At 48.0% G+C, this 21,197-nt stretch overlaps 1 protein-coding gene and 1 pseudogene across 1 annotated transcript in view; one reads left to right on the forward strand and one right to left on the reverse strand.

The window, feature by feature from the left end:
- Positions 1 to 21,197, reverse strand: part of sspo (SCO-spondin) — a 113,196-nt gene that overhangs the window by 20,196 nt on the left and 71,803 nt on the right. The window contains exons 94-113 of the mRNA XM_085362593.1: positions 20,465 to 20,617; positions 20,325 to 20,371; positions 20,066 to 20,236; positions 19,809 to 19,985; positions 18,500 to 18,655; positions 18,300 to 18,427; positions 17,808 to 17,947; positions 17,580 to 17,626; positions 17,299 to 17,502; positions 15,950 to 16,111; positions 15,150 to 15,266; positions 14,902 to 15,040; positions 14,574 to 14,770; positions 14,297 to 14,467; positions 13,943 to 14,070; positions 13,687 to 13,841; positions 4,443 to 4,489; positions 2,302 to 2,466; positions 1,887 to 2,098; positions 889 to 984 (exon numbers count right to left, since the gene is read on the reverse strand). Coding sequence (XP_085218719.1) covers positions 889 to 984; positions 1,887 to 2,098; positions 2,302 to 2,466; positions 4,443 to 4,489; positions 13,687 to 13,841; positions 13,943 to 14,070; positions 14,297 to 14,467; positions 14,574 to 14,770; positions 14,902 to 15,040; positions 15,150 to 15,266; positions 15,950 to 16,111; positions 17,299 to 17,502; positions 17,580 to 17,626; positions 17,808 to 17,947; positions 18,300 to 18,427; positions 18,500 to 18,655; positions 19,809 to 19,985; positions 20,066 to 20,236; positions 20,325 to 20,371; positions 20,465 to 20,617 — 2,812 coding nt within the window. The remainder of the gene's footprint in view (positions 1 to 888; positions 985 to 1,886; positions 2,099 to 2,301; positions 2,467 to 4,442; positions 4,490 to 13,686; positions 13,842 to 13,942; positions 14,071 to 14,296; positions 14,468 to 14,573; positions 14,771 to 14,901; positions 15,041 to 15,149; positions 15,267 to 15,949; positions 16,112 to 17,298; positions 17,503 to 17,579; positions 17,627 to 17,807; positions 17,948 to 18,299; positions 18,428 to 18,499; positions 18,656 to 19,808; positions 19,986 to 20,065; positions 20,237 to 20,324; positions 20,372 to 20,464; positions 20,618 to 21,197) is intronic.
- On the forward strand, positions 6,426 to 10,946 carry LOC146625001 (uncharacterized; annotated as a pseudogene).

Here is a 21,197-nt window from a genome sequence, read left to right on the forward strand (position 1 = left end):
ACAGAGTTTCGTCATGTTACTTTTGCACTATTATGTTCCAGCACATGTTGTTATTACATGGCTTGATTAAGGTACACATTAGGCTGACATCTGGGGCCAGAGCTGAGACGGTTCTGGGCCAGCAGTGTGTCTGCAACTGGCCTTGTGCTGGCCCATGTGTGGGCCACATCTGGCCAACCTGATCTGGGCCACCAAAGGGCCGTCATTCTTTGCAGTATGTGGCCCATGTGTAAGCACACTGTGTGGGCCAGATCAGGGCCGTACCAAGTTTGCTATCTAGGTAATGGGTCCATAATGTCAATCAGAGTACTGTTGCCTAGCCTGTGGAGCTCTGTGTGCCCCTCCAGCAATATGCCTCCGCTCCAAACTAACGTCCAGTTACAGGCAGCTTCTCCAGACCCTTTCACGTGGCCTGTGAAGTCAGGTCACCCTCATGAAGTCTGTTTTTAATTGTATGGTCAGAGACGGTGACCTGCTGGAGGTCACTTTGTAGCTCTGGCTGCTCATCATGTTCCTCTTTACATGAGCAGATTCCTGCTGATGGGTTAACCCTGGGTGAGTTGGACTACCTGTGCAACCTCTGTAGGGTCCAGGTTTCCCTCATGCTACCAGCAGTGACACTGACCCTAGCTGAGCACAAAACTAGTGAAAAAACAGTCAGAAAAAAAAGAAGGTAAAACATGTGAGTGGCCTCCACCTGCAAAGCCTCCTGTTTGGGGCAATCTCACTGTTGCTTTTCTAATGCAGCTGTTGTTAATTTCTGCTACTTAACTGACCACATCAGCATCCCCTGACATCTCTGATTAAACAGTCTGTATCTGTGTGTGCATAAAGTAAAGTGAATCATCAAACCCATGTTGTTTCAGAGTGTAAGTGTCAGTGTCTCACCTCATCACAGTACAGTGGAGGGCACCTCAGCCGGCACAGTTTCCTCCCGTTCACACAGCTGCATGACAGACAGTCCTCCTCCCACTCTGATCCAGCCTGGCTCACACACACACACACACACACGCAATATCCATATTTATACACCAGACGCTGTAATTGGGTTGATGCCTCAACAGCCCATTACCCTGCATGCACACTGGCATGAGTGCAGGTTTGATGAAAGTGCAACTGGAGCAATTTCTTCAGCGAATCCACCCAAACTGTTGTGGATTTGAGCTGATTGTGGCACACAGCGATGCTATAATTATAACAGTGCATTATACAGACATGCCTCACGTGTATGTGTTGCATATAGGAATAAAGTGGCTTTGCAGCTCACACGGAGCCATTTGGTAGAGTCATGGGGTGGCTGATTAGAAAACCACAGAGGGTCTTTATATGGACATGACTCAAGTAGCTGACAGAAAGAGAGAGACAGAGTAGGCAGGCAGACGGAACGAGACGGGAGAATAACGGAAAAGCTGGGGCGGACAGAAGGAGAGAAAGAAAGAGGAGGATGCAAGGAGAAAATGAAAAACTGTGTGAGGAGAAGGCGAGACAGAGAAAATGAAAGAGAAAGACCTCAGAAAGAAAGAAGAGCAGCCCTGACCTCTTGTCAGGGTAAGATTAATTGTTATAATCCTCTAATACCCACTCCTTCATAAATAATTCCTGGCAGGCTTGCCCAGTTGCCGTCCGAGCGCTGGCTTTAACAGCACTTCCTACATAATTGATGAGGGCTGAGGGCTGAAGGGGCACAGTGGCTTGATGTGTCCTGTTAAGCTTGTCACTCATCTTCTAATAGGCCCTTCTTTATGAGTAAATAACACAATGGGATTGAATGGGATGGCATGTAAACACTACACCAACGGTACGGAGGCGGGAACAATGGCTACAAGATGCCAAGTTTGGTGGGCAGCAGATGTCACTTTCCTTTTCGTGCACACGCACCGACGTACCTCCCGCAGGACGCCCCGGTCATGGCAAGGGCAGAGGGCAGGGATGACGCACGCGCCCTCTGGGTTTCGGTAAAGCCCCTCCTGACACACGCAGCCTTCAGCAGAGTGGCTGCAGTTGACAGGAGAGGAGGAATAAATGTCCTGGCAGCTCCTCTCACACAGCAGGATCCCCTCTGATGTCGTCCTCCTCCACTGCTCCCCATCAGGACACGCTGGAGGAGAGGAGAGAAGATGGATGATATGATGGGAAGATGATAGGGTGGAGTGGAAAGCATTTAATGATGAATCAGGAAGGAGAAAGGAACAATGGGGATCCAAAGAGGGGTAAGTGTTTAAAGGATGCAGTGATAATGACGAGTTTACTCGATCATGCATCATCAGTAAAAGATCAACTGTCTCCCTTCCTCTCACTCACCACAGTCAGGGGCGATGCAGGTTGTTGTGCGGAGGTTAGGGCCTTCACACGGAGCCCCTCCATACTGGTTGGGCTCCAGAACAAATCTGATGGAGCTCTGCTGTCCTGCACCACAGCTGGCTGAACAAGGGCTCCACTGGGACCATGTGGACCACTGGCAGTCCACTAGAAGGACATAAGAGGGTGGGACATTCAGTCTTAGCACTGGTTTTAATGTACATTTATCTGCAGCAGGAAACAGGAGGAAACTGTCACCTGACCACTTCAATGTACCCAGGAAATTATAAACATTTCCTGAGGACGTGATCATGGAGAGGGCACTCAGACAACGGTAACTGCAGACTAAATGTCCACAACCACAACAACTAGTAGCCTTAACAGCAGTCGCCTCCAGGAGCTTTATACTGTAAGGTGACCCTACAATCATACATACAGAGAAAACCCAACAATCATATGACCCCCTATGAGCAGCACTTTGGCGACAGTGGGAAGGAAAAACTCCCTTTTAACAGGAAGAAACCTCCGGCACACCCAGGGTCAGGGAGGGGCGGGGCCATCTGCTGTGACCGGTGGGTTGAGAGAAAGAAGATAAAGGATAAAAGACTAATGAAAAGATAAAGAAATAATAGTAAAATGTCTCCTTCACAGCTTTTGTTGTGTCTGCTGTAACCATCAGAGTCTAAGTGTGTGCATATTTACAGGAAACGTTCTATTAGGTCAGTAAAAGCATTTAAAATCTTTTAGACTGAAATAAAAGTTCATCTGAATAAACTTCATCATAGATTTGTTTGTTTTTATTGCGTTTCCAAAATGCATAAAACAGTGGAAACATCAAAGTTTCTGCTGACGGAGCCATTTGTCAACAGCTGCACCTGACAGGAAGTGATGCTGAACTAAGCAACACAGTACAACGCCCAATCAGGTTGTGTCCTATGTTTCCTTTATGCTTCATCGTGGTTTGGTAGGGAGGGAAAAGCAGCACAGACCTGTTTCATTTCTTGCTTTTAAAAGTGTCCAAAGGTCCAGTAGGTGGGTACTGGTGGGTTTGATTCTTACATACTTTCAAATTTGTTTATTGGTCGTGATAGCATTTCACTCACCACCTCCTCTCCTGCAGCGCTGCCAAAACCTCTGAAAACAACATAAAACACTAAGCTGCTTTCTGCCTAACTTACTAATTTTGAATCAAATGTACGGCACCTTTCAGACATTTGTATTTCATGCACTGATGTGACATGTGCGATAAAACCTTTCTGTGCTAGCTTGACCTGGTTTCCTCAGAATGTTGATGAGTCCTGTTTGACTTTCTACAAGCCGATAAATTACAGCTGTAATATTCTATTCACAGTATAACATTATACTTTTTGTAATGATTTTTCCATGCACTTGTTGGCCAACAATCACATGAGCTGCTTCTTTTTGCTCTTCATGGGCCCAATCAGGCAACATATTCTTATTACTGTTAATAAAGTGCGACAGCACTCCTACAAACATTAGTGCTCATTTTTCTCACAGTTCTTGCCAGACTTTGGTTTTCCTAAACACCCAAACTGAAGTTGTGCGTGAAGCTGTTATCATGATCAATATTCTATATGTAGCAAAATAACACCTATGGTGAAAAAGGAACTCCCTACAACCAACAGCACAACTGTTGTCTAAGAAGATATTCACAGATACTTCTCTAACCTCTAGTTTAAGAAAGTATCGCAAGGGCCAGTAAAGTAATGTCTGGACAGATGTGTGAGAAGAAACTGCAACTAAAATGTGCAGTAATGTGATTGAAATGAGATCCTCTTTTATTCCACATTAGGATTAATGATACGGTGAGATGGAGAAACAAGCCAAGTTCAAACTGTGATCTGCTCTGGAAGCAAAACCAAAGCTCACATCATGAAATTGTACGTTTATGACACAAAATCCCAGTAATGGCCTGTGTGGACTCTGATTGACGAGACTGTAGCTCAGTTATTTGAGCCAACTGTTGCAGCAGCAGCTGTCCCAACTATAGATAGGTTGACATTTTTATCATGACCCTGCCAGTTCAATCGAAGATTATTGTTGCTGACTGTTGCTTTCATTGCTGAAAGAGAGAGAGGCCCTATAAGGTTCAGGAAATGCAGCTGTGACGAAGCATCACTCACCCTCACAGGGCTCTGAGGTGCAGTTGAACATCCCACCTTGGCACAAGCTGGAAGGAGCGTAAAAAAGTCAAGTGAGTAAAATTAGATGAAAGAAAAGTCGAAGTGAACACGAGGCTGAACCAGCCACACACAGTTGCCTACCAGACCACTGTGAGGGTACGAATTATACATATAATCTTCTATTTCATCCTTTTTTAATATAATTACACATCCACAGCAGTTTAGAGCTGGAACACATAAGAAGCTTAACATTAACTTATTAAAAAGCGGTACAATACAGGACCTTGTGGCAAAGCACTAGGGGTGCAACCATACACAAAATTCACGGTTCGGTTCGGTTCGATACTTTGGTGTCACGGTTCGATATTTTTTCGATACAAAAAAAATGTTCATGCCTTTTTAATTTGTCATTTATTAAAATTATAAATATATATTTTAACTCAAAAGTACAGTTTTTAAATTTAACCCTAACCCTTGTGCGTGTTTTTTTATTTTGACAGCGAATGCACACCTGCGGACCACTTATGTGCAGCCCTGGTTATTTAGCTCGTCATATTGCAGCCACAGAAATTCTTTTGTCCATGAAACCATAAAGCTGCACTTTCTTTTTGCCTTATAGTCTGATTTGTCATAACTTCTCCTGCTGCTTTTACACACGGACTCACATAAGCTCAGCGATTCTCTGCGCGATCAACCTCTCACATGTTTAAGCTGCGGGAGATTTCACTTTTCATGTTTGCATAGTAAGCTAACAATTAATAAGACGATGTCAGAGGAATTGGTGCACAAATTATCATCACTCACAGATCAGTGCTGTCGCTCTCTATACACAGTTCGCACGATTGCAAATTGAAAGCAAAAAAAACAAGCGCAAATTCAAACGCGATTTCAATATGTCACATATTGACAGTGGCTCACCGATGCCAATGACATAATTACCCAGCTACATTTCTGAAAGAATGCAAAAGCATTGACATATATTTCTCTTCCTACAATAGCCCGACAGGCAGGGGAGAGATAGATTTTGGTAGCCCGACTGAAAAAATCGCTAGCTCCAGGACGTCGGGCTAGCGATATTGCGAGCCCTGTATCTGATTGAGGAATCACTCATCTTTGGAAAAGAGAGTTTATTACAGAGAAATGTCTCTTTCCAAAATAAAAGCTATACTATCCGCTTCTTCTGGGCTATATTCTCAGCAGCATATTAAACATATATAAGGAGAATCGTGTGCTAACAGCTGTCTAAATGACTCGGCTAAAGTTAGTAGCATGCTTGTTGTTTTGGTCTTTGCACTAGGATGATGTCGGCATAAATGTGCAGTCATATTCGTTGTGTTCCCACTAGTGCTGTCAGCGTTAATCTCGTTGAAATGACCTTAACGCCACAACACGGCAAATCTCCGTTAACGAGCTACCGCCGATCGCCCCGTGCATGGGGCTAGACGGCCAACACGTTAACGAGCTAACTGCGCTAACACACTAGTTCCCACCCATGTAATTGAGCATTGCATGGCACATCCAACATACTGTTTTACTTTAGTCCATGACTCGCTTACCTTCAGGGTCATACGTCACATGAAAACCAAAATAATTCCAAACACCAGATCTGAATGAGGGTGGGGGAGGTCCATGTTGCAAGGAGAGCTTAACTTCTCTCTCGCTAGCTTGCCCTGCTCTCTTCCTTCTGACGATGCTGTCTGTGTTGAGCGCTCAGTGGATCTGCGCTCGACAGTGCAGCCTAGGCGGAGTAGTCGAACGCAGATTCACTGAGCGCTCAACACAGACAGCATCGTCAGAAGGAAAGTTGATAAAATAAATTACAAATATTGTATTGTTCGATACATATGCGTACCGAACCGAAAGCACTGTATCGAACGGTTCAATATCGATACGAATATCGTTGCACCCCTACAAAGCACAGAGGAAGATGAAAGCTGCTACTACAGCCTCTGTTCTTTTTCTAACTTCGCTCGGTGTTTCACTATGGGGAATCGCCTCGGCGTGACCAACTACGGAAGCTCCAATGACACCACGTCTGTCTATGACAGACCTGTCGAGTCGTGCTCAGGGCTCCGCCCCCTCATACTAACACGGCCGACCAGCTCCTCCTAACTCATTCTCGCTTTCTTCCCGTGAGAAACTACTAACTACTAACTAACTTGATTAGCTGCTTAACAGTTCTCAGGCGTCCCGTGTAGGAGTACGTCGCCGAACACAGTTCTTCCGGTGGCCGTTTGGATCGTGCTGAGTAAGTCCTTCGAAAGAAGCGTACTTAGAGTTGCACTGTGGAACAGCAACCGCGTCAGGCGAGCTGTCCCAGCGGTTCCTGGTTTTAGTTAGCGAGGTAGCCGACGTTGTGTGACTCGGGCTAACGCGTTACGGCGAGCTGTTCGTTCAGTGTCCGGCTAGCATTGACTTGTTAGCAGGCCACGAACCACATTAGCGTCTCACTAGCATTAGCTTGTTGGTCGACCTAGGGTTCGGTTAGCATTAAGTCGCTAACGATATTGACTAGCGGAGTGCAGCTAACTTGTCACGACGAGCTGACTCCCGCCGCGGCTAGATCGGATTTAACACCCGCTGCCAGTCCTAGCTACTTACGGGCTAACGTGTCGAGACGAGCCTGGTGTAGCCTAGTCTCACCCCTTTCCGCTAACCAAGTCTACGGCGAAAGAGGCTGCATCCCGCCCGTGCCCCGCATCATGCGGTGCCACCATCTCAGGCAGGGACCCTCATCCAATGTGCATCGTCTGTATGGGTGCCAAGCATGCTCAGGCTTCACTGGCGGACCCTCAGGGATGCCCACACTGTGCTTTGATGCCAGAGAAAGTCCTGGAAAGGAGGCTGAGAGTAGCAGTAACGAACAGTCAGGACCCCTGCCTGTCGGCGGCTACTGCTACGAGCGATATCCGTCATCCGCGAGCCTCCACAAGCTGGGCGGACATGATGGAAGAAGAGTCCCCGCTCATGCCCCCATCGTTCGAGGACCTCCTCGATCAAAACGTGGGCGAGCCGGGTGGCGAGGACGCGGAGGGCGATGTCGACTCCGACCTCCTCGACCTGGAGGACATGGATGAGGAACAGGAGGATGACTCTACCTTTCCTCCCCAGCAGTCCAGGCCACCGAGTGGGGCTGAAGTTGCACCCCTGGTGGACAGCAATTTGTACGAGGTCTGCAAATGGGCTGCTGCCAAGCTAGGCATCCCATGGCCAGCCGCCCAGGATGCCGAAGGGGCAGAATGCAACCTGTATGACGGCAAGAGGCTCCCACCAGCCTTGCCACCATCGAAGCAGCTTCTGCCAGCAGTCACGGCCTGCATGAAAGAAATGAGTCACTATTGGTCAAGCCCTTTTAAAAGCAAGCTTCCGACCAAGGGCTGCTCTAAGCTTGAGATCCAGGGGATGGGTGAACTGGGGCTGACCGAACCCCCAGCAGTGGAGCCTTCAGTGGCGTATCACCTTCACCCTAACCGCAGGGCAATCTCAGCTTCTTCTAGCATTTCTTTGCCCAACAAGACAGATCACCTCACGGCATCTATTTATCAAAGGACGTACAAATATGCTGCACAGTCAGTATGCTCGCTTAATGCAGTCACACTGCTATCAGCATATCAGGCAGAAATTCTGGAAGACATGGGCCATCAGCTTGACTCAGGTTCCCAGAACCCAGCCCTCTGGGATGAAATCTGCGTGGTTAATGATCTCATTCTTCGCTCCTCCAGGGGAGCAGTCCAAGGGTGTGGCCGCGTTATGGGCCTTGCAGTCTCGGGTGAGAGAGCCTTGTGGCTAAACCTGTCAGGCCTAGGTGATGCTCAGAAGGCTGAGGTCATGGATGCAGCCTATGACCCAACCAAAGGTCTCTTTGGCCCAGCCCTGGAGAGAATGAGAGAAACAAGCACCCACAGAAAGCAGGAGGGAGAAGCATTCAACCTCTGCTTACCCAGAAAACCTAACTCTCAGCCCCAGCAGGTGCCAAGAGCTGGCTTTGCAGCAACAGCAGCAGCTGTGAGAGGGAGACAGAGTGGGGTCAGAATGCAGAGAGGAGCAGGAGGCCAGCAGGGTGCCCACCAGGCCAAGGTAGAGAACCAAAGACCTTGGGGCAAGCATTCCTTTGCAGCAGTTGCTGCAAAGAACAAGCCGTCAGACCCCGGAGGGGAAAAAGAAGCTGTCAGCCTAGCAGCACACCTGCAGCATTCTGTGTCACCCCTATTTTCTTCCCCAAAGAGAAGGAAGGTGTTAGAAGGGGTAACCAAATCACTCCAAAGTTCAGGGTCTCCGGAAGTTTCCAGTTCACCAGGAGCACCCTCTCAGTCTCCTCCTCCAGTTCAGGGAGGACAGACTTGTGGACATATGGAGCAGTGTGACAAAACACTTCTAAGCACTCTGTCTGTGTCACCAAGCACTGCCCAGAGTCACCAGACACTTCACTGTGGTTTGGGGGTAACAAAAGAAATAAAACGTGCATTTCTGCAGCCAGGCAGTTTGCCAAGGGCAGAATGTCCCCCCAGTTTCAAAATAAAAACAAAAGAAAATCACTGCAATTAGTCTTTGTTCCCAGCGGGGGGAGCTCACGCTCTTCCCGAGGGGGAGAGCCCCAACTCCTTCCGGGAGACAGGGGTGACGTCATGCTACCGCGTCTTCAGAGGCCCGCTCGCAGCGCGGCTGGAGCGGTGGCGCGCATGCGCAGTTCATCCCTGGGTCTTGTCAACCATTTCCCATGGTTACAGACTACAGTTTGCGGCAAAACCCCCGAGATTCGGCGGAGTGTTAGCTTCTGTGGCCAGTCGCGATTCAGCGAATGTGCTGGAGGAGGAAATATCCTCCCTGTTACACAAACAGGCGGTCGGAGCGGTTCCGAGCGAAGAAGCTCAGCAGGGCTTTTACTCCCGCTATTTCCTCATCCCGAAAAAGGACGGAACGTCGCTCCGCCCTATTCTGGATCTGCGTGTGTTAAACAAGCATTTGAGAAAGTACACGTTCAGAATGCTCACACACAAGACGCTTTGTTGCTCAATTCACACAGGCGATTGGTTTGTTACAATCGACCTATCAGACGCATATTTTCACATCGCCATTTATCCTCCACACAGGAAATATCTCACGTTCGCTTATCAGAGCGTAGCGTACGAGTTTCAAACTATCCCATTCGGGCTATCCTTAGCTCCAAGGGTGTTTAGCAAACGTGTGGAGGCAGCGCTGTCTCCGTTAAGGAACAGCGGCATCAGAATATTCTCTTACATAGACGATTATCTAATATGCTCACGATCGCGAGAGCAGGCGATCAAAGACTCCGAGGTGGTGGTGAATCACCTCACGGAGCTTGGGTTCACTATCAACCTGGAAAAGAGCCACTTGGAACCCGCACAGTTTACAGAGTATCTGGGGCTCAGAATAGACTCCATCTCTTATCGCACTTTCAGAGCGGAGGATCGCATCCTTCACTCACTGTCTTTCCCGTTTTCAGCTGGGAAAGTCGTGCGGTTCCGACTCTGTCTCCGCCTCCTCGGCCTCATGGCCTCGGTGATATCGATGGTACATTTGGGGCTGCTTATGATGAGAGATTTTCAGCGGTGGGTCGCTTCTCTGCAGCTGTGCCCTCGCCGACATCTCAATCGTGGTGTAAAAATAATGCAGCCGTGTATCGCGGCTCTCCGGCCTTGGAGGAGCCCGACAGCTCTCGCGGCGGCGGTACCTCTCGGGGCAGTATCATCCAGGGTGACGCTGACCACAGATGCATCCCTGTCAGGTTGGGGTGCGACTATGATGGGCAGAGCAGTGAATGGCGTTTGGTCACAGAGGCTCGCTCTGAATCACATAAATGTGCTGGAGCTCCACGCGGTGCTCCATTTTCTGCCGTATCTCCGGGGTCAACATGTTTTAGTGAAAACAGACAACTCCACTGTAGTTGCTTATATCAACCGCCAGGGCGGCACCCGTTCCCGGCAACTACACAGGTTAGCCAGGGAAATAATTATGTGGAGCAGCACTCGGCTCCTCTCCCTTCGGGCAACTCACGTGCCAGGAATTCTGAACAGGGGGGCGGACCTCCTGTCCAGAGGAAATCCACTGTTCGGAGAATGGAGGCTTCACCCAAAGGTGGTGGAGCAGATTTGGCAGAGATACGGCCGGGCTGCCGTAGATCTCCTCGCCTCACGAGAAAACACACAGTGCCCCCTGTTTTTCTCCCTGTCAGACGCACATGCGCCACTGGGCGTGGATGCGCTGGCCCATCCATGGCCAAAAACTCTGCTGTATGCTTTCCCTCCCCTCAGCCTGATCTCCCCAACACTGATCAGAGTGAGGGATCAGGGGCTGTCTCAGATTTTAATAGCTCCACGGTGGCCATCCAAACACTGGATAGCAGAAATCATCCAGCTTCTGGTGGACGAGCCATGGCCACTCCCCATCCGCAGGGACCTACTGTCTCAGGCGCAGGGGGAGATATACCATCCCCATCCAGACCAGGTTGCTCTCTAGGCCTGGCCCGTGAAAGGTGGAATTTGAAGGCAGCAGGCATGCCTCCGAAGGTTATTGAAACCATTCAGAATGCCAGAGCCTCCTCCACTCGTTCCATTTACAGCAGTAAATGGTGTGTTTTTGAAGAGTGGTGCCATGAAAAGCAGATTATCCCTTTTCAGTGTTCAGTGGTGGAGCTGTTGTGTTTTCTTCAAGACTTGCTGGACAAAAGGAAAGCCTTTTCCATTATAAAGGTCTATTTAGCAGCTATTTCAGCCTGCCACGTGGGGTTTGGTGATAAACCTGCCGGGCAGCACCCCCTTGTATGTCGCTTCATGAGAGGGGTGCGTCGAACGCTCCCAGTTTCTAGACCACTGGTCCCTTTATAGGATCTGTCAGTCGTTTTAGACGCCCTCTCCCACCACCCCTTTGAGCCTATTGGGGCAGTGGGGTTGAAGTTTCTCTCTCTTAAAACCACTCTGCTGTTGGCTCTAACCACAGCCAAGCGAGTTAGTGAATTACGGGCTCTGTCTATTCACCCCTCTTGTCTACAGCTGGCCCCGGACTCACTAAAGCACTCCTGAGGCCTAACCCAGCCTAAAGTGCTGGAAATGTCATACAGGTGCTGAAGGAAATTGCCTTCCCGGGTTTCCTCCGTGGCGTGAGCGATAAGCAGAGTTCTGTCCTTTCCTTCTAAGATTCCTAATTATTTAAAGTAACACTCAGGTATGCCATTCAGCTGGGTTAGTTACGACGTCGGGAGCAGCTTGGGAGAACAAGGAAACACAGACTGCTTCAGGTTGTCTTCCCAAATCGACTCAAAGGTTTATTTGATACACAGCAGTTTATATAGATGAAAAAAAGGTTCGTGTGTCAGCTTTCCCAGTTCAAACCGGTACAGACCAAATAAGGAAACGTCTTCCTGCCTTCTGAGCAAAGTATCCCTTGTGTAGTTTATCAGTTCAGCTATAATTTATGATCATCCCAGCAAAATACACTCCTAGACATAAAATACAGAGTTCTTTCATTAGTGAATTCTGAAACAAACCACCTAGCCTTTAACGAGCCTTTTTCTAAGAGATAAGGAAGGGAGGATGGGAGTAGGGAAGTGGTCTCATCTCTGTGGTGTTTTCGACCTTGAGGTACCAGCTTGTGAGTCCTACACATTAATTCTTGGGTCACAGAGAAAGAGAAAAACAACTAGTAGATGGGCCTTATTGAGTAACAGAGTTTTCCTGCATAATGTCACTATAAAACAATATCCAGTAAATGCTACCATGGTACTAAAATACCTAACAGGTGCTCTACAGTAGAGCTCCTGGCTTTTCACCCCCCTCCATTCTCTTCAGAGAGGGAGCAGAGGCTGAACACTTTGTGCCCTGTCCGGGCCTTGGGGACTTATGTTGACAGAACAGCTGGATTCAGGAAGTCGGATCAGCTGGGCCTCCCCTCACAAGGGCAGGCCCGTATCACGCCAGAGGCTAGCTCATTGGATTGTAGAGGCCTTAGCTCTGGCTTATAGCTGTAAGGGCTTGCAGCCCCGCCCCCGGGACTCCGAGCTCACTCCACTAGGGGTGTGGCCACATCCTAGGCGTTGTTCAGAGGTGTATCAGTCCAGGATATTTGTGCGGCAGCAAGCTGGGCTACGCCGCACACGTTTGTCCGGTTTTATCGGCTGGATGTTGCACAGTCATCCCTGGCTCAGACGGTGCTGGATTCTGGTGCCTCAGGTTCGACCTGAGATCCTGGAGTAGCACTGGAGAGTAGCTTCGGGAGCTGGCGCAATCCGGGAGTGGGCCATATCTCCCATAGTGAAACACCGAGCGAAGTTAGAAAAAGAACGTTGGGTTACTTAACGTAATCCCTGGTTCTTTGATAACAGAGTGAGGTGTTTCACCAACACTTCCCTCCTTGCTTAGGCACGGAAAGAAATCCGCTTGGAATGAGTTAGGAGGAGCTGGTCGGCCGTGTTAGTATGAGGGGGCGGAGCCCTGAGCACGACTCGACAGGTCTGTCATAGACAGACGTGGTGTCATTGGAGCTTCCGTAGTTGGTCACGCCGAGGCGATTCCCCATAGTGAAACACCTCACTCTGTTATCAAAGAACCAGGGATTATGTTAAGTAACCCAACGTTTTCTTTTAATTAAAGCAAAAATAGACAGTTGGATAAAATCGACCTGACTCGGGCAGAAATGATGTTCATGAACAAGGTACCAGTCATTTAACTGACTTTATTTATGGTGTGTCTCTTTATTCTGAAGAAATACTGAAGAAAATGTAGCAAATGTAACGTTAATTGCTACAATTAAATGTCTTGGATCAAAATGAAACACAACAATGAATAAAACATACATTTCTTTGGGTTGGAATATTGTTAGAAACATTAGAAAAAAAATCAAATCATCGGTTGAGTCATTTTTAAACTGCGCAGCGTGGATGCACTGCTTCTTCCACAGTGCTGTTTTACTCTACTCGAGCACTCTGCATCGTTTAATCTCCCATTTGTGCACTTTTCACTGTGTCTGAGTGCTTTCTGTCTAAAATTCACACAAAATCTTACTCTAATGAACACATCAGGAGCAACTGGGGATTCAACATCTTGCCCAAGGATACCTGAGCAGCTATTGAACCACCAACCTTCTGATTAGTAGCTGACCTGCTCTACAACCTGAGCCAGAGCCAGCCCGGAAATGTAAGAGCCACATATTACAGTTTTACAGCCGTTGGTTCAACTGCCTACAACACGACTCAGTGAATGACTGGACCACACCAACAGTAGCAGATCACCATGTATTGCAGAGGTGCTGGATGGCCGCTCCCGGGGGCAGCAGAGCTTCCGTGAAGTACTCGGAGCTGACATTCCAGCTTTGAAAATCAGCCGGCAAAGAGAGCGGCGAACAGGGACAGTCAGCGTGAGCCACACAGGAGCCCCTGTGCAACACCTGCAAAGGGCACGATGACACAATCAGTTAGGACTCACATCTGCTGTCCAACCACACACACACACACACACACACACACACACACACACACACACACACACCTGTCCAGGAGGGCATGTGCACCCCGGCGTGCAGGGTCCAGGTAAACACTGAGTGTGTGGCCACAAGTCCTGGCAGGTATACGGACAGGAAGCTGAACAGTCACTGGACACCTGCGTGCCGGGACACTCTGCAGGAACATAAAGCAAATGACCTCACCTGTAACAGGTCGGCGTGCAGACATGTGCGCTGATATATTTACTTCGTATTCACTTTGTTTGTTATGATTAATATAACTGTAAACATCACTCGTTAGGACTTTGATGAGCTGACTGACAACAGTTTCACATCATTTGAACTCAAGGGGTATCTCTCAGTAGACACACAAAGTGCGCAGTGTTGTGTGCTTGTGTTACCGGGCAGGCAGCTGTTGGTGTTACAGACAACGTGCTGTTCAAGTGGCCCGACACAGGCTGTCCCACCGGGCTCTGGCTCTCGAAGGACCGTCTTGTTCCGCAATGACAACCCACCGTCACAGGAGGCGCTGCACTCGCTCCAGGCCGACCACTCACTCAGCAAACAACCCGCTGCAAAGAGAGGCGGCGAGTTAAGCAGAGATTAAGGAGGTAAGGGGACGCCAGACTTGCAGGTAAAATCTCAGGATCTTGGCTGGATATTTTTTCTATGTCCGACCTGGACACGACGGCAGATCACAGATTTCTGTTTGCGTGACTTCGGCACAGGGCGGGCCGCCCTCTGTGTCCTGGCAGCGGCGCGTCCTGGTTCTCCGGCCTCGCTCACATGAAGCTGAGCAGGCGCTCCATGGACTCCAGGGCTCATAGACTGGACAGGGAAGCTTGGAGCACACCACCGTGCCATGCTCACACACACTGCACACGGAGGGGCGTTACGAGAAGTGAGACGGAGCAAAGTTTATGAACTAAACGCTACAAAAATTTGAAAAACTGCTTTATTAATCCCAACTATGACCATACTTCAGCTCACAGAAAGCAGTTCTCACCAGGTGTTACAGTCCACAGTAAACTCCTCTTCAGGGAGGAACTCCAGCGTCCCGTTGCCTGATGGGATACCACAACGACATTCTGTCACTGGCACGCAGCGGCCATCTTGCAACAGCTGTCCTTCTGGACACCGACAACCTGAGGAGACAAAAACCAAAAAAAGAGACGGAAAAGTAAAGAAACACAGAGAAACAATGAATTTCACGTAATGAAAGTCTAATATTAGGAAGATGTTATCCATGGTTACCCGGGTGACAGGCTCCTTGGAGACACTGCACATGCTCCCATAGGTCAGTGCAGCTGCGAGGACACTTGTTGGCACAGCTGTCCTGGGAGGCTCGATCCCTGTCCTCACAGCGCTCACCTGAAAAAGCAAAGAAAACCATGCCTGCGCTGCAAAATGTGACCTGACGTAGAAACAGAGTTCAGCACGGTGGTGGTGGTGTGATGTGTGCGGCTTGTAGCTGTAGCTTTGTGACAGACAGATAATCGTAAGGACAAAGTTTTGTCTTCAGTCTGATTTAGTCTTTTAGTACATCCTGATTTGTTTTATTTCAAACAGCTTCAGAACTAATGGAACTTCCTATAAAATTCTTCTTTTTAAGCTGTAAAGACGTTTGGTTAGAAATTCATTGAATCGGATCATTTTCCTCTGTGTGTCGTTTTATATACGTTTTACTTGTACGTCTGATTTCCTCTCACTTCTTTCCAAGAATGTGCAGAAGTTCCTTCAGCTGCTGAAAAGAAACACTAATGACTTTGCATTAGTTCAAAGTGAAAACACACAAATGTGTTTCTAACAAACCACGCTGACACAAACAACATGATCATCTCTGTCCGGCTCAGCCTCGAAGCCTTCGAGGAAAACATTTTCACTGCGTGTACCAAAACTTCCAACAGCCTTTACTTTTAGGGGCTTTTGCAGTCATCTCCATTCACATATATATCAGCAAATTGTGTAACTAATGTTATCTTTGGAACTGAACTTATGAACTACACCACTGATGTTGCCTGTTGGCTTTGCTCTCTTTTTAAGCTCACATGTACCTGGGCAGAGGGCCGTGTTGCATCCTTGGGTCTGGGTCTCTTGGCTCCTACACTGGGGTCCTGCAGGAGAGGCCAGGGGCTGTCTGTAGCGCTGCCTGACTCCACCGCTGCACGGCTCAGCACACGCTGTCCAAGCACTCCACCCACTCCACTGACACACATCTAGGAGAGCAGAGTGACTATCATAACTAACCTAACCTTGGTATTATCCGCATTAACAGACTGACAGTGACAAATACAGAAACTTTAAGTGTTTCGTTTTAGATGATGACGACAGAGCGACAAACACAATGTGTTTATTTGCTGTATGATTTATAAGTAAGAGACACATTTTAGTTTGTTCTTGCTGAGCAGTATTTACTCACTATGACCAAGAACCAGGCTTCAGTTGTTTGACATGCAAATTAAGCTGGGACAGCAGTCATTCAGAGCCATTCGTGTATAAAAAATGGATGGATGACAGAGTTAAATTTGAGCTGAATCATCCTTTGCACGCACATAAAAGCAAAGCTAACCACACATGAGCATTTAACCTGTCCTTTTCTTCTCCTTTGGGGAATAAAGTGAGTCAGAATAGCAGGAAAAGCCCATTTTGCACTGATTAAGGCCTCTTAACTGTCTGCTGATGGCAGCTGTGACTGACACACAGTAAACATTTTCCCTCAGAGACTCCACATGTCAGAATGACATCGCTCTCGTCACTGGATCCAAAACTACATACATTTATTTAATACACTGAAACAGTTTAAAGGTTTGCCTGTTTATGACTTGGACATTATCGGTGTCTGCAGTCGTTTATTCCTCGCTGTGTGTGAGACTCCAACTGTCTTTATTTAGATGAAAAGAATATGCTTTGAAGTGCACGCATTTATTTCAAAACACAATCACCCCCCTTTCCTTTCCAGAGAAAACCGCGCTGCAGTCATTTCATCACCCTCTGACCGACTGTGTAATTCATTTTTTTCTTTGGAGCCGTGCTCGTCGAGCCCTGACTCATTCACCCACTGTTTGCATGCAATCTGTGTCAAACTTTTACTGAGAGGGTCTCAGACAGAGCACAACTGTGGTGCCCACAAACACCCAGACCCTGTGGAGGAGGTGCAGTTTGTGCAGTTTGTTTATGGTGTGAACGTCCTCCAACCTCAATCCGACCCAACTTCCAGGTGCACAGTGCAAGTTTGACCTAAAAGAATCTTGCAAAGGTCAGTATGAGTTTGCAGACAGCAGTAAAATCGCTAACATAACACAGAACATTTACTTTTGCTGCTCTCTCCTCAGTGACATCTGGCCAATAAGACGACTGAATCCTCTGACACGAAACAAACTCTTGGTGTGAGCATCTTTGTTACCTCTGCAGATGTTAGCATCTGGACATGGCCTCTCCTCTACCAGCAGTCCTGGACACTGGCTCTCCTCCTCTCTAGAGACTGGAAGACCAGAATCCAGGTCCAAACAGGCTCGAAAGCGCCTCTGGATCGACACCATCTGCGAGCTGTTGTGCTGCAGCACGCAGGGAGAGCACCGAGTCCAGCCCGACCACTCGCTGAGGACGACTGAAAGAAGGAGAGAAAGAAAGATTCAGGTTCACCGTGTTTACAGAGAACCTCGTTTTATTACTCTGCTCTCTTACCTTCACATTCTCTCATGTCGCACTGCAAACTCCCATCGTGACAAAGACTGGAGGACAGAGAAGTCAACAAAACGGACAATAATAACAACCTGTCACAGCCCAGGCAGCATAAAAGACAAACTGCACACACAAGCTGGGAATCACAAAGAAAGAGCAGAGAGTGACGACAACACTGTGAGAAAACATTCATGTCTCTATCAGCAACAGGGGCTGATAGAGACAACTGACCAGGTACTGCAGCCTATGGTGACCGTGGCCCCCTGTGGGACGGTGACAGGCGTGGGTGGATCTCCTGGAGCTTGGTGCTGCAAGTGGATGCAGCCACATTCCTCTGGAGGAACACAGCTCCCATTATACTGCAGCAGGCCCTGGAAGGAAAAACACACATCTCAGAGGAAAGAAGAAACAGCGCAGCGATCGGATCTGTGTCTTGGTCATAAAGTACAGCACATTTGTCCTGTGTTGTGCTCAAATCACGTGCATTGAGATGCATCAATGTAGAATTCATACTTCAGGCAAACGTTCTGTTTGAAGCAGCTTAAGATCCAAAAACCAAACCAACAAAACGCAGCTGTTAACACGTGTTGCATTATTTGCTAATCATATTTGTTCTTAATGACCAGAAATCAAAGCAAAACCTCCAAAGGCAAAGTGCGTCTGTATCCTACTGGTAGTGTCCAAAAATCATAATTAAACTCAGCAGCGTTCATTAAAACTCACCTGTGGACAGTAACAGCCAGGTGTGCACTCGCTGACACCCAGACACAGATCTTCACGGCCACGCAGTTCACACTGCTTCTCACAGGGAGCGCCACACGACGAGTACACAAACGGGGCTTCGCAGACTTCTAGCAGGAAAACACATGAAGAGGTGTAGGACCAGAGTGCAGCTTAAGCAGCTCTAAGGGTAATGAACTCACCATCACAGCGGCTGAGACCGCATGCCCGGCTCTGCGTTTCCACAGGAGTGCACTGTTGGCCCCTGGTGGGTGAAGAGAGCGCTACACGGTAACGCTGCTGCCTCTGGGACGCACAGGAACACTGAGACCAAACGCTCCACGCTGACATGGGACAGCCTGCCAAAGCAACGAAAACATTCAAGTGCGATTCACGAGCGCTTGATGTCATCTGTGAGTCGCTTCAACACACAGTCGGCTCTTCAGTTAATCGCATACTATGGCATAATTTTAGAAGTCAAATACCTGCCCACCCTCTTCTACACTGGCTTCAAAAAATGAAGCACAATAAAAAGATGAAAGTCAGTGAATCTCAAACAGTCTGGAAGCTTCTCACAGTCTAACACAGGTTTGAATGCGAGGCTCCAAAGCTCTGTGTAGCTCTACTTGTGCTATTTTCTCTCATATTTCACATACTTCACTTCCTGCCCTTGTGTATTTCCTGCCCGCCCTCATTTCTTCTGCCAGATCATCTTTTCCCAATTTGCCCGGTGTTCCAGGATTTGTTGGTAGCATTAGTAATGTTAAGGGTCCGATTTGTTTTCTGTGACACCGATACCCTGTACACTGAGCTCTGTTCACTTAGTAGAGGCTGTACCTACCTGTCCAGCTTCACTCAATAAAACCTGCAATGCACATGTGTGCAACACAGAAATCAGCAGATGGACAAGTGAAGTTAGTTTGACTGATTTAATATTCTCTGTGGCAAACATCTGCAATCTGTGTCCTATTAGCTCCAGCAGTGTGAAACAGACTGGGATCAACCACTAAAACATTTTTTGCATATGTGACTTAACTCTTATTTTGCGCAGCTGTAACTTTACTGCACGGCTTCGTCCTGCGGTGTGAGATACAGCTCAGCAGGTTGCATATATGAAATATATTCCTTCAACAGAAAATCTATACCATACTAAGTCACTATGGAGACCTAATAATGCAATGTGACGCTAAAAAACAAAGATCCAATAAACCCTTTAATGTCACTCTGTGGTTCCCCAGTCTAGTCTCTAATGTTGTGTCCCTACATGTACTCTGGTCTGTGCCCATATAGCTCATTACCTAATAATATATTAGAATAACTCTGTGTTCATCAGTAACAGTCACTGCAACTATGTCCAATCGTTTAATGAGCTCAGCTGAAGTTCCTCTAATTACAATGGCTTCTCAGAAATGCTGAAGACACACAGAGCCGTCAGCTGTTCAGAGAGAAACAGCACAAACAGCGATCGTGGCTGTTAGTCTGGCTTCAGTGCTGCCAGCATGACTCTTGTACCTGGACAGGGCTGTTTGTAGCACAGCTGCGTCTCCACGCGGTTCCTCTCAGCCTCGATCTCAGGGGGACACGCCGCATCTCCTCCCTGCTCGCACACACACGCCCTGTGTCGTGATACAGACCCCGCCCCGCACGTCTGGGAGCACGGTGACCAAGGAGACCAAGGGCAAAGGTCATCTGTTGATACAAGAGTAAATGAAATTCCCTTTGATTGGAGAGAATATGTGGCTTTTCTTTCCTTGCCTTAAGATACAGACCCAGGCACGGAGGGGTCTGACAGTCCTGTGTTTCTTTCTCTGGCCCGCTGCAGTGAGAACCATTGTTTCGTGGTGGGGGGTTGATGCAGGCGCGGGTTCGAACATGTGTGCCCCGACCACAAGTCGCTGAGCAGTCAGACCACACCGACCAGGGGGTCCAAGCACCGTCCACTGGAAACAGCACAAAGGATTTTCACAACTTTCTTTGCAAGGACTTCAAACATCTGCGACACTCTTTCACAGAAACACGGCGACGCACCTCTGCAGTCGATGTCTTGGCAGAAAACTCCCTCTGGAGTGCACGTGCTAGAAGAAACACAGGCAGAGCTTCCAGCACAGTATCACTGACATTTCATTTTTGTCATTAACATCCATATCCTCTGTCCTTATCTAACGCACCATTGTTTACATTCTCCTTGGAGCCAGGTGTCACCCACACTGAGCGTCTGGTTGTCAAGGAGACAGAGAGGCGGGCAGGTTCCTGGACTGCAGGGTCTGTGCTGGACCTCCTCAAAGTGGCAACGTGTTCCCTCGGTGTCTGGGGTCAGAGACCTGGCACATAACACGAACAGCAGGTAATCACAGTGGAATACACCGAAAACCAGTTTAATACCACTGCATGTATTTATATCCACAGATACACTGCAGAACCAAAGACAATGAACCAACCATCACGCTCTTTTCACGTTTCATATATTAAGATTCACAGTCAGGGTTCAGAAAATCATCAGCCTTTAGGTGCTCTGAAAACTGCAGCGCAGGATCCAGTCCAGAATAACCTCTACCCCCATGCTGTGAGACTGAAACTCTGGCTCCGCCCCCTAACCTACTAGACTCCATTATTGTTTACATTGCTGACTTACTGTGGTAGCAGGAAGCCTGGATCACTAATCTGTTACTCCGTGACTGCTTTCATATGTGATTTAAAGTGTTAAATGTATCTTATGTTATTTGTAAATTCTAAGATTTGGAATTAGCATTGAGAACTTGCAGTACCATGGAAACGAAGCTATTTAACTATCCATCAGGAAGGTGTCTGATCAGCAGCAAATTCATTCTTTTGAAAGAAATGCTTTCAGCAAGTGACGCTCCGGCTCCCGCAGAGCCCCGATTTTATCTCCTGACACGGACA

Source organism: Diplotaxodon limnothrissa, linkage group LG9 (genome assembly GCF_057381915.1).
Source record: "Diplotaxodon limnothrissa isolate DT_005_m linkage group LG9, D_limnothrissa_male_GT1.1, whole genome shotgun sequence".
Classification (NCBI taxonomy): Eukaryota; Metazoa; Chordata; class Actinopteri; order Cichliformes; family Cichlidae; genus Diplotaxodon; species Diplotaxodon limnothrissa.